Source organism: Arvicanthis niloticus, chromosome 6 (assembly GCF_011762505.2).
Source record: "Arvicanthis niloticus isolate mArvNil1 chromosome 6, mArvNil1.pat.X, whole genome shotgun sequence".
NCBI classification, from domain to species: Eukaryota; Metazoa; Chordata; class Mammalia; order Rodentia; family Muridae; genus Arvicanthis; species Arvicanthis niloticus.
In genome coordinates, this window is record NC_047663.1 from 66,853,299 (window position 1) to 66,867,109 (window position 13,811).

The following is a 13,811-nucleotide window of genomic DNA, read 5'->3' on the forward strand; positions in this document are numbered from 1 at the left end:
TGCTGCACGTGAATTTATGGACTGCTTTACAGAGTGAGAGTGGCACATGCTGTTGTGGTTTGGATGTAAAGTGTCCATTATGGGCCCACCTAGCTGGTAGTGCTATTCTGGAAAGCTGCAGAACCTATAGGAAATGGAACTTTCATGGAGGAACTGAGTCACTGGGGCAAGCTTGGAGGTTTTATAGCTCAGGCTTAGATCCTGTCCACTTTCTGCTCCCTGACACCAGATATAATGCTATCAGCTGTCTCATGTTCTTCCACCATGCTTTCTCCACCATTATTGACTGTACTTCTTAAACCACAGGCCAAAATAAACTCCTCCCCTTTAAACTGCTTCTTGTCAGGTATTTGGTCACAATGCAGAAAGTAATTCATATAGAAAAGTCGGTACCAAGAGTGAGGTCACTGCACTGATAAATGAGACGGTGCAGTTCTTAGGCATTTGGGACTGTTTTTGTGGGAGGAATATAGAGGAATCTGGAGCTGTAGGTTAAAGAAGTCCTAGAATTTGTAAGCAGAGATTAATCGGCCATTCTAGTGGGAGTTTGGAAAACTCCAGAGAGTGTGGAAAGAAATGCAGATGATGACAATCCAGCTCATAAAGATTCAGAAGGGAAACACACTTCTATTTGGACTAGGTTACAGGTCATTTGTATTACATTCTGAATATATATATGTATGGCTATATTTTGCCTATGTCCTGAGAACTTGAGTGAGGTTGAATTAAAAAGCAATGGACTCATTTGTTCAGTAGAAGAACTATCAGGACACAGTAGCTTTGAGCATTCATGCTGCGGTAGTTTTAATATGCTTGGCCTAGGGAGTGGGACTATAGGGAGGTGTGGCCTTTTGGAGTAGGTATGGCCTAGTGGAGGAAGTATGTCACTATGGGGCTGGGCTTTGAGACCCTCCCCCTAGCTGCTTGGAATGCAGTGTTCTCCTGGTTGCCTTTGAATCAAGATGCAGAACTCTCAGCTCCTTCTCCAGCACCATGTCTACCTGCCTGCTGCCATGCTTCCTGCTATGATGATAATGAACTAAACCTCTGAAACTGTAAGCTAGGCCTAATTAAACGTTTGCCTTTATAAGAGTTGCCTTTGTTATGGTGTCATTTCATAGCAATGGATACCCTAACTAAGATGCATGGTTACTGCTCATTGCTCTTGTCTAAGAGTTTATACCACTGGCACCCCTTGTTCTCAAACCTTTGGGTTTTGACTTAGCTATGCTACTGGCATCTCTGGTTCTCCAGCACTCGGATGGCCTGCCATTGAACTCTGAAACTTCCATAATCATTTGACCAATTCCTGTATTAAGTCTCCTTTTATATAAAACAACTATCTATCTATCTATCTATCTATCCATCAATCATCACATATGTATTTACATATTTGAGCACAAGAGACACCAGGAAAGGTTCTTTATCTCTCCTCTATATTCTATAAAAAGAACCTCTCCCAGAAGTACTAAATGCTGTGTGTTTGTGGGTATGCATAGAGAAACAGACACCTATTAATACTTGTTCTGATATTCTAGGCAACCCTCAGTAACATAATTATTAGGTATAAAATGAATAGTATTGACTTAGTAAATCAGGCAGTTATTTAAAAAGAAAATTCTCCATGACTTTGAATTATGCTCACAGCAGACACTGTGGAAGAAATGAAGACAAAAGTCAAGAGTGAACAGTGGACATAGAGGAAATACATTATATTTCAGTTGTTTCACTGGGCACTCACTCATGAGAGGTTCCTCAGCTTCACTAAGGCATTAGAAAAAAATTGATTAGTTTGATGTTAGATGCCTTGAATGACTGAATTTGCCATAACCACTTCGTAATGTCTACCACTTAAAATCTACTCTTTAAGTGTGTAAAAGTGGAATAACAGTACTAATTGTATCTACTATAATCATGGTGAGGAACTGAGATGCTAAGATTCTAGCATCTCATCTCGCACAGAAGTACTCAACCAATACCAGGTGAATAAAGAAAAGAAAAGAAAAAAACTAAAAACGGCCAACCAGACAACCAACCAAACAAAAAACCCTCTGTCTTTTAAAAGAATACAACTAAAATAAAATATAAACAGTAGAAAATTTCAAATTATTAAAGAAGCAGCATCCTAGATAAATACAGTTAAGTCAATATCACAAGCAAAGTTTTCAAAAGATGAAGTATGCATCTTCAAAAAGTTATTTTACTCAGGTTGTGAAATCTGTCCAGGATTTTTGTAATTTTATCTTTTCTGTTTTATATAAAAACTTGAGGATACAGGTTATAAATGAATTTACTGTGTACATAAAGCATTTATTATAAAAAACACACTTTATACAATGAGAAGAAAATGCTAAGCTCGTACCTAGAGGAACATCTTTAGGAAGAGAACATCTGTTTTTCACAGCAGTGTCTTTCCTTCTCATCTGTCTTGCTCCTGGTGATGCCCTAATAATGCAACAGATCTCTGATGTGTTTGGAGAAAACTGAAAAAGAAAGAAAAGTAGTTATTGTATAATCCCTCCAAGTATTATATTTAATGCTATCTAATTTAAAGTACAAATAGTCTCAGTATTCTTGGTTAGAATGACAGAATCATATCAGAAAACAATAAGTAACACCCAAATAAACAAGGATATGCACCATGTCGAAGGAATGGTTTAGTACTGGTGTCAGTATTGAAAAATAAAAAGGGATGATGAATTATCTTAGTTATTTTCCTATTGTGATAAAATACAATGAACAAAGCAACTTATAAAAGAAAGACTTTAGTTTGGCTTATGGTTCCAGAAGGTTAGAGTTCATATGGTGGAGTGAAGGCATGGCAGCAGGAATAGCTGAAGGCACACATCTCAAATCGTGAGCAGGAGGCAGAGAGAGCAATGCACATAGTACCTGGCTTTCAAAACCACAAAGCCTGTCCCCAGTTATACATCTCCAACAAAACAACATACCTCCTAATCCTTCCCAAACAGGAAGGACCTGTATTTAAACACACAAACCTGTGGAGGCCAGTTCCATTCAAATCACCACAGAATGGATCAAGCATCAAGAAAACAGATACTTATTGGGAAGCTAAAGCGAATCGAGATTTGAAACACTTTGGAGGTGGGTATTTATAATGTCCTGATTTATTATCTGAATGAGGGGAACAAAGGTGTTGATTTACTTCTTACTTAAACCATGCACATTCTCTTTTGTATAGATGCTATTTTATAACAACATCTGCTTTCTTACTTCTTTCAACAGCCACCTCCCATCTCAAACACAGGACAGAGAATTGTCCTAAGGGGCTATTAGATAATTTCCTTCTTGGAAGATTTCTGACCATTCAGTAGTTCTGTGCTGTAAACAGCTGAACAAAGTGAACACACACCAGTAGATGCTGAGATGCCCAGTCCAAGGTGCCTTCTCCTTTAGACAAGAGACTGAAAAATTCTGCTCTTAGCTGTCCACAGATCTAATGTTGTTAGCCTAGGTCAGCCATATAATGTCACAGCTGACAAGCACTACTTACAACTGATATTGTTCAATTATCTTTCCACATCTATAATATTAACTATGAGTGCATAATAATTCATTAGCATCCAGAGAAATTGCTTATGTATATGCATATGTTCATGTGGAGTATATATGTTCAGTGGAGAGTTAGGGAGAACAGAGTGGAAGGAAGAAAGGGGAAGGTTCCTGTTGTTTAGTGTTATATATTAGAGGGTGACTAGTCCATGAGCTTTTGGGATTCTCTCATCTCTAAGAACAAATCATTTTAGGGGATACTCAAAAAAGGTGGAGGCAAGGCCCAACACCCGAGGCTGTTTTCTGGCATCTACATATGGGCTATGGCATCTTCACACATATCTGCAACTCCAAGTATGCATATACATGCACACAAATAGAATTTTTAACATTTTGGCATAGTACAATGAAAAAGAGTGAGACATAGCAAGAAATTTCACAACACAGGATCCAAAGACAAGAGGTTTTTTTTTTTTTCAGCTTCTGAAACAGGGGAAAAAAAAACAATCAACATGGTTCCTCAAAATATGGGAAGCTAGAACTCTGCTAAAGTAATGCTGAAGAAATCCTAAACAAAATTATTTGTACCTCCAATTCTCTCACTAGATTAGGTGATTCCTCAACTGTGAGGATGGAATTAAGACTTGTTCTGTCATGAACAATCCCAAACAATCCTCACTCTCCTTCATAAGGGCTAGAGGAGGGTTCACTTCTCTAACTATGGGGTAGGAGTCAGAGTGAGGTGGTGCTGCCAGCTAGCTATAGGGTGGGGAGTGTGTGTAGCAGCTTTGTGAATCCCCAGAATTGTGGTTCAGGCAAATCTCTCAGGATGACAGACAATTGTGTCTAGGCATATAAAGCACATGTCAGAAAACTCTAGCAGAAACTTGTTAAAGTGAGTTAAAATTTGATGGATGTCAGATCTAAAAAGTTGTATAAACAATTAACAAAAGAGTCTGGGATTGATTAGACAGGAAAACTAGAAGACAACTACCATGGGCAGAACCATATCTTTCTAAAAAGATATCAGCAGCTGTGAAGGTGACTTTACTTGGAAATGTGTTCATTACAGATTTCATCAAGTTAGAATAGGCCCTAGTTCAATATAACCCGGGTCCTTATAAAAACAGAAACCTTGGACACTGACCCACAGGAAAAATGTTCGTGAAGACACAGAGACACACAAAGAGAGAAGACAGCCATATGAGAGTTGGCAAAGACTGGATCTATGCTCCCCCAGTCACAAAAATGACGTCATGACAGAAGAAAGATCCGCCTCCAGTGGGTTTGGGGAGCTGTGCCTGCTAACATCCAGACTTCTGAACTGTGGTAGAACATGTTTTCTTGTTTAAAGAAACCACCTGTGTTGTAATATTTGTCACAGCCACTTCAACAAGCTAATATTCCAAAAAAGAGAAACACACTGGAAGAACACACAGTTTGCTCCATGCTCAGCAGGAGAGCATCTCCATTGGTATAAATACAGATGAGACCAAAGGTTTCAGCATCCTCCTTAAGAAACAGAATCCCTGAAGGAAAGAGCTGTCCATGTTCCACTCTACTTAGCATCTATCTCTAGGGTGAACACAGAAAAGGACTGTATTTGAACCATTTACTTAATCAATTAATAAATTGATCTGACAGGACCGACATCCATGCTGACAGATTAGTCAGTTTACTGTTGTTTTCTGGGACCAAGAGCTGTTCTACTGATGAAACCTTTCCTAAGAGTCGAGACCAAGTGCTTTCTCAGACCAAGTGCTGGGCAACATCAGTGTGTATAGCTGCAGTCAGATAAAAACAAGATTTTTTTTTTTATTTCCAGTAGCTTTTTGGGGGGGGAGGGGTGAAGAATAATAGGGAAGTGCTTCCAAAATATATGTGAAAGAATCAGTAGCTATAAAAACTGAGAGAAAAGATTAAACCAATAAAAACCACCCAAAATGTTAAAAATGTATTACCAAATAATAAATTAAGAAATAATCAGAGCTGTAACAAAATATTTGAGCTAAAAAAGAATTCTGTAAGATAAAGGAAACTGACTCAACATATTCCTAAAGTTTCCCACTCTACTTTTAAAATAAAAACAGCATCACACTCCAACATGTCCTCAAAAGAAGACTTCCTTTTCTGAAGCAGGGCTTCCCTATACAGATAGGTCAGGCTAGTCTTGAGATCCTTTACTTGTTCCCTTCAAGTGCTGGGATTAAAAAAGTTTTTCACTTACAAATTACAGGGTAGAAAAACAAATTATGTGGAAAGGAATGCAATTTAGGATGATCTCAATGTTTCTCTGTCCAATACCAAATACCGTAAAGTAATTGTAATGGAGAAAGGCAACTTGTTTCAAAAGCTCAGCAAGTTTTGGTTGTAACCCTTGTTCTATGACCACAGTAGTGGGCAGGAAACCCAGGCTTAGACAACTACGGTTTCATCTTCCTAGAAATGACAGTTAGACCAGGACAGACATGTGACTCAGGCAAAGCTATCAGGAGTCCTTATCCAATCCGGAAATACATATATACACAAAAATAAGCCTTTTTCCTTCTACTCAGGCTAAACCATAGAAGATGGGGAAAGCCCGTATCTAACAGAAGCCTAAGTGGGGGAAGGCCAACAAAGCTACGCTAAATAAAGCTAAGAGGCTAAAAACAAGTTTGAGAACCAGAATTTGGATCCTTTTCACCCATGTAAATGTCAGGCTTCATGTCATCCAAGTACCAAGGAGGAAGAAACAGAATGCCCTGAACAAGCTGGCTGGCCAGACTCACCCAAACTGGGATTTCTGGGTTCAGAGAGAGACTATGCCTCAATATACAAGGTGGGAAGCAACTTGATATCAACCTCATAACTATACATGCACACACACACTCACACACACTCGGACCCATGCCACAAGAACACACATGCATACATCACATATACATATCCAAATAATGAATGAATGAATAAATAAATAAATAAATAAATCATAGAAACATCTAGAAGTTTCAACAAGAACTTCTAATAAGTGTCTGAACTCAGTCATTTCCTACCCATTTATGAGTCAATAAGTCATACTACCATGTCCCATTGTGTATTATACGTGTATGTGTGTGTGTGTGTGTACACAAAGAAATTTGTGAAAAACAATAAGACATCCACTGAGTTCTGAAAGTACAATGTTTTTGCCTTGCTTGGGCATGATGGCACATGCCTGTAATCTAAGCATTTGGGAAATTATAATAGTTTGAAGTTAAGACTGTGAAACTGAGTCTAGGCTGAGCTACATGATAAGTTCTAGTTGCAAAAAAAAAAAAAAGAAAACATCTATAATCTGAAATTATTATGCTTAACTTTGTATATAGTACAAATTCTCAGATAATTAAATTAGATAATAGCATTAATAATAATGTTAAAACTGAGCACCTGCATGTAAAAGTGAGGTTAGATGTTCACAAAACAAATAAGTCAAAGTAGATTTTATGCCTAAGTATAAGATCTATAGCTCTTTAAAGAGAACACAGGCAGCAGCTTCCTGGTATTCAATTTGGTCATTACTTTTCATATGACACCAAAGATACAGGTTACAAAAGAAAAATTAGACAACTTAAACCATGAAAATTTCAAATGTTGTGCCTCAAAAGATTCTATGTGCAGAGTAAGAAGGCAGTTCATGTAAGTGGAGAAAAGATATGCAGGTCACATATGTAACAACAGATTCTTCTTGACACACATAAAAGATGTTAGTCTCAAGGCACAGCATAATAACTGTTTTTTTCAACAATTGAAAAAAATTAAAAATGTTACCTCATTTGAAGAACTTTCTTGCCAACTTGACACAGGGACAATTTCACTTGAGTTAACATAATTGCTGACATTTGGAAACAGTTCTTCAAAAGATACATTTTGCACTGGAGACAAATCAATCTATACAATAATATAATTCCTTTTAAAGTTTCAAAAACAACTAGCTTTTGGTAATTTAACTAACACTGAAAGGGGTAAGGGGATAAAATCTGAAATGTAAATATAATATCCAATAAAAAAAGAAAAAAAAGAAAAAAAGAAAGTGCTATCTTATTGAAGCATTTTCTTGTATATTTGATGCATAACTAATTTCATTTGAATAAACATAATTAATTACATTTAGAAATAATTCTGCAAATCATATTTAATTGTGTATAAAACAATGTATAAATTATTTTCTCATTAAAGCCAAACAGAATACAAAATCACAAATACTGGCAACAATGAACAGGGACAGAAACTAGAACATTGCTAGTAAGATTGTAAAATGTTGTAAGTCCTATGGAAAGACTTTCTAGAAAACTTAAAAGTGCCCCACCACATGACCTAGAAATTCTATTCCTGAGTATACTCTCAGAGGGACTGAAAATAGGGAACTTATACTTGTACACATGCATAATTTTACCTCCAGTGTTTATAACAACTAAAGTACATATAACCAAAATGTCCACTGACTGACAGACACATAAATAAAATATGATCTTATTACAGACATGTTTTCGTCTCTAAACTGTAAGTAATTCAGTGTGTTGGGGGTATGGGGTGTGTGTGGTGTGATGTGTGATGTGTATATGTGTGGTGTGATATGTGGTATATGTATGGTATGTTGTGTGTTGTGTGTGTGTGTGTAGTGTGTGTGTGGTGTCTGTATGGTGTGTACATGTGATGTGGTGTGTGTGGATGGTGTGTGTTTGTGTGTATGTGTTTTGTGATGTGATATGAAGTGTGTGTGTGGTGTGATGTGTGAGTGTGAGTGTGTGTTGGTGTGCATATACCTCTGCACTTAATGTGAAAATCAGAGAACATCTTTCAGGAGTTGGTTTTTACCTTTCACAGTGTGAGTCCTGTGGATAGAACTCAGGTTTGCCGGGCGGGTGGTAGTGGCGCACGCCTTTAATCCCAGCACTTGGGAGGCAGAGGCAGGTGGATTTCTGAGTTCGAGGCCAGCCTGGTCTACAGAGTGAGTTCCAGGATAGCCAGGACTACACAGAGAAACCCTGTCAAAACAAAACAAACAAACAAAAAAACAAACAAAACAAAACAAAAAACCCCAAAGAACTCAGTTTGTAGGAAGTGCCCTTACACACTGAACCACTTCACATTATCTGTTTTTAAAAGTAGCTTATCTCATGTGTGTGAGTGCTAATGTCTGTACACCATGTGTATGTAGTCCTGTTAAGGCCAGATGAGGGTGTTGGATTCCCTGGAATTGGAGTTATAGAGGGTTATGTTGGGATTCACACCCCAGTCCAGTGAATGAACAACCAGTGATCTTAGCTACTGAATGAACCATGTTTTCAGTCCTTGAAAGTAATTTCTGACACATGCTATCACATATGCAAACTTGAAGACATAATATTTGTGAATTATATTAGTCATAAAAGGAATACACCCATAATCCCAGCTACTAGGGAAGGTGGAGGCAGGAGGGTCAACTGATCCCAAGATAAATCAGACCCTGCCTCAAAAACTAAACAGAGGAGAAAGAAATGTATAGTTCTAAGTATATGAGGCATTAATGTAGTTCACTTCATACACAGAAAGTAGAGAGGTAACTGTCAGGGCCTGGGGGATGGTTCTACAGGAAGTTACTATTTAATAGGTATGAAATCTCAGTTTTACATGATAAAAAAGAATTCTAGAGCTAGACAGAGATGATGGCTGCACAGAAATGTTCAATGCACAGCTAAACATGGTTAAAATTCTAAATTTTATGTTACATATATAGAAAGGCTGGTCATGGCAGTCTATGACTTTGATCCCAATCTTCCAAAGACAGAGTTGGACTGATCTCTATGCATTCAAAGGCAGCCTGGTTTACAAGGAGAGTTTGAGGCCAGTCAGGGCAGGAGGGAGAAGAAAGGGAGGGGGTGGGGGAAGAAAAATTTGTGACCTGGCAAGTTTGGGGCTAAAGAAATGGCTCAGCCATTAAGAATGTGAACTGCTTTGCAGGAGAGCACCTGCAAAGGACCTGAGTTTAATTCCCAGCAACCTCACCACGAAGTTCAGGAGCACTTGTAACTCCATCTGCAGGGGATCTGATACCCTCTTCACGAGCACTTGTAACTCCATCTGCAGGGGATCTGATACCGTCTTTTGGTTTCTGTGGGCCCTCACACTCCAGTGCACACGCCCACACACAGACACATACATGTAATTAAAAATAAAATCTTTAAACAAAGCTCTCAAACAAACCATATATAGAGTATTTCCAATGAAAGTGTGTTTATGTAGCAGAAAAGCACAGGCATTACTCTTTATGGGCAAATGCCCATGGTACAACATAAACAGATGAATGGGAAGAAGAGATGTCAAAAAACAGATCCTATAAGGGCCAAAGGCTATACTTACCACAAATTCAGCTATGTCTGAAGATGGGGTACTTGTTAGCAGGGCTTTGCTTTGATTACCAGGAAGAATACAACCCTTTTTCTATAAATATGTACATAATAGGAGATTATCAGAAAGAAAATATTTTTAAAATAGCAATTCAAAGTTAGCACACTAGACCATATGTAATAATAATACAATCCTTATTCTATAAATTAAATTTTAAATCACCTAATAGGAAACTGAAGAATTTTCTAGACTGAACTAGGTCAAACAACTCTGACTAGAATTGTATGTGATGACTGAACTACCAACCAAAGAGCACACATGGGCTGGACCTAGAACCCCCACACACATGTGGCAGATTTGCAGCTTGTTTGTCTGGTCCCCCAACAACTAGAATGAGGACTGCCCCTAACTCTGCTGCCTTCCTGCTTCCCCTAACTGGTTGTCTTATCTGGCCTCTGTGAGAGGATGTGCCTAGTACTGCAGTGATTTGATGTGTCAGAGTGGGTTGGTACCCCTGGGTGGCTCCCCCTTCTCAGAGAAGATGGGGAGGAGGGTATGGGGAAGGGGCTTACCTTTTTAAAATTGTCTTAAAGTTATTTGCAGAATTTGTTTAGTTCTTGGAATACTACTGTACTTTTAAAAATATATTTTCAGTCTTTTAAATATTATAAATGGTCTCACTGCTGTAACAAAATGTCAGACAAGAAGTAAGAGGAAGGGTTCATCGTGGCTCACTGTTCAAGGGTACAAATCCACCATGGTGGAGAAGGCATGTTGGTGGAAGCTGGCCACATTGCATCCATGGGCAGGGAGCAGAGAGAGATGAGGGAGTGCTGTGCTTAGCCTTTCCACTGTCTCTATGTGGCCCAGGACTCCAGCACATGGAATGTTGTCATTCATATTCAAGGTGCATCTTTTACTTAAATTAACCAATTTATAGCAATCACTCACAGACATGACCATAGGCCTGTCTTCTAGATGATTCTAGGTCCTATCAAGTTGATGATCAATTTGACGATCATACATGCCCAAGGAAGTTAATTCTGTTGGTGAAGATACTGCTAGGACCAGCACATCTTGAATTTTTATCATTATTGTTCCTAATCTATTACAGTTCTTAGTCTTTTTCATGGTGGGGGTCTTTTATGAAAGTTTGCTATTTGTCATATAGATATATGTAGTTTTAAGTTAAATAGTTATTAAAAATTATGTAAATATAGTTGAAGAATTTGTTAAAATCAGAAATTTCCCAAACAGCTTAAAAATTAAATTCCATGACATGTACAAGCCAACACAAGACACACACAGAAACATAATATAATAAAAATTTTGAAACATTACTCAAGTTACAATGATAACCCATGTTTCAGTTTGATATGTATTCAATGGTAAGTTTATAAATGTATTGTATTCAATATTATTGTTATTCAAGTTTTTTATCCTGTATTTTATTGTGCACGTTGATGAAAAGACTCTATATAGACAAAGTGGGAGTGGAGAGCAGGAGAGAGATGAGGGGGAAGTGGAGAGGTAAAGATGCAGGAGGAGAGGGAAGCTTGGAGAGACCAGGAGGAAAAAAGAGAAGTTGATCGACAGGAGGGAGAAGACAAAGAAAAGAGAAAGGTAAAGAGACAGAGCCACAGGGGGACAGGGATAGCATGGAGTGGGGAGACCAGTAATAAGACAGAGACAGGAATCAGAGACAGCTCCATACTGAAAGAGACAAAACACAGGCAACAAAGAAGAAAGAAACAGGTTTTTTGTTTGTTTTTTGTTTCTTGTTTTTTGTTTGTTTTTTTTTTTTTTAAAGCAAAGCTGAAGTGTCAGATGGGCAGAGCAACAGGTGCCCTTCAGAAACCAGCTGCCCTCTGAATCTTAGATTCCATAAGCCCACCATGTCTTTCTGGTAAGTCTCTCCTCTTGAATAGGTGACTGTTATGTGATATTAAGTCTGGATCTGGAACCCAAACCCTGAGTAAAACTGAAAATCACAGTTTAGTTTGTGTTAGTTTTGTTCCATTTTTACTTTTCTTTCCCTTTGGTTTTCTTCTGACATCATCTATTTAAACTAATCTAGAACGGATTATTAAGAAAATTGTTATAAAAAGCTTATGGGTACATTTGCTTGGTTCTGAGTATATCAGTACTAACTTATTAGCTATATTCTTTTAATTGCTTTACATGAACAATGAGAACTAGTCTACCTTTAGGAGTGGTGAGCAAGGATTACCAAGAGAATCTACAGAGATAACCTGTAGATTCTGGATAGGAGACATTCAGTGAGCTAGCTCTAGCATCATTCTGGCAGCCTCGGGAGTCTCTGTTCAGATTTTCTAGAACAAAGAACCTGCTGGCACACTGCAAGGGGTATGTTTAGCAAAACTGAGCTGCAACATCTTTAGATTGGTATCAGCTGTCAAGCTGCAGCCATCACCTCAACCTCCAGCCAAGTCTTGAGCACAGCAGCACACTATAGACTTGGGTGATGCAATGTCTTTGCTTCAGAACTCCCCATTAGTTCCAGGCCATCATTGTCCAGTCCCTCCCTTATTTCTTTTCTCAGGTATCACCTGCTCCAATCAGTCACTGGAATTCTTAATTGTATCTCAGAACCTGCTATGCAGGAGTCCCAATGACACAACTATTAACTCTCAGTTCACTTTACAGAGCATTAGTTTGCATTCATTAGCATACAGCTTTAATGCAGCTATAGAATTTAGCTATACCCTATTTTCTCTGTATTTGTTAAGAAATTTTGTATTTCTAGATCTTCCTAATCAGTACATTTTATAGCCTTTCTAAGAATTATGAGTTAATAAAATACCAGGACTTACCAGCACAGGTTCTAGGGGCTGAGGCAGCAGAGCATCCCTGACTGCATTGCTTTCAAGAGCTGAACTCACAGGGGAGCACAGAGCCTTGCTGTCTGGATGACTGGAGCTCAACTTTGTTTGAACAAGCGGACCTCTATCTTTAGATTCATTTTCAGACTGAAACACATTCACAATATGAAATATAATTCACAATGCTATAAAGTATTCTCAGGTGTCCTATTACTTCTTCTAGCTGTAAAAAAATAAGATTTAAACTTGAAGACAAATAATTTTCTAGGAAAAAGAATATATATATATATATCACTATAAAAAAATCCAAAGCCTGACATATGCTTAAAAAAGAATGCATTCCATATATTTAAATGAAAAATATCTGGTAAAAGACAAAGGACCTGGGTAAAAAGGAGCAAGAAACCCAAATGTTTTGCAAAACCAAAATAAATTATGAGATCTGTTTGCTAACACCTAAAATTATACTATGAAAAAATATTAACTATATTTATTATTGTCTTTATTATACAATAATTTGTATTTAAGAAACCACATCATATAAAAAAAGAAAATTCTCTTAACATCAGGACATGTTAACCATTACAAAGTATGTTGTTTTGTTAAGTAATAATCCCTAGACTAAATATCACACATGGTCATTGTTTCCAATTATGGGTTTGTCTCATGGTTCCATAATATATTTATAATATTATAGTACTTAAAATATAAGTAAACCAAATATAAGTCTGGGGGTAAAATTTCAATTTCACATAAAATTAGATAGTGATGGTTTAATCGTGAGGATTTTAAGTTGGGTGAGGGTATGAAGAAGATGGCAGTGTGGGAGAGGAAGTAGGAGCTAGGAAGGTGCAGTCCCTAGCAATGAATAAATTTGAGACTAGAGTGAAGAAGCATGCAGCAGCCTCAACTGGCTTCTTTTCTCTGAAGGCTTTAGCCCTTGAAGACAGACATCTCTTTCAGCCTTGCCCTCATTCTAAACAGCTCCATCCACCAGGCAGTGGATACACACAGCTATCCCCTCAGTCCCTTGACTTATATGCTGCCTTTCCCCTCACGCCTCTAGAGTCAAGTCACTGTCAAAGCCTAGCACTTGCTCCAATAGAA

General features: G+C 37.8%; 1 protein-coding gene across 1 annotated transcript in view; it reads right to left on the reverse strand.

Annotated features, from left to right (window-relative positions):
* Window positions 1-13,811, reverse strand: part of Meikin (meiotic kinetochore factor) — a 47,881-nt gene that overhangs the window by 6,427 nt on the left and 27,643 nt on the right. The window contains exons 11-14 of the mRNA XM_034504382.2: window positions 12,696-12,851; window positions 9,874-9,954; window positions 7,303-7,422; window positions 2,363-2,483 (exon numbers count right to left, since the gene is read on the reverse strand). Coding sequence (XP_034360273.1) covers window positions 2,363-2,483; window positions 7,303-7,422; window positions 9,874-9,954; window positions 12,696-12,851 — 478 coding nt within the window. The remainder of the gene's footprint in view (window positions 1-2,362; window positions 2,484-7,302; window positions 7,423-9,873; window positions 9,955-12,695; window positions 12,852-13,811) is intronic.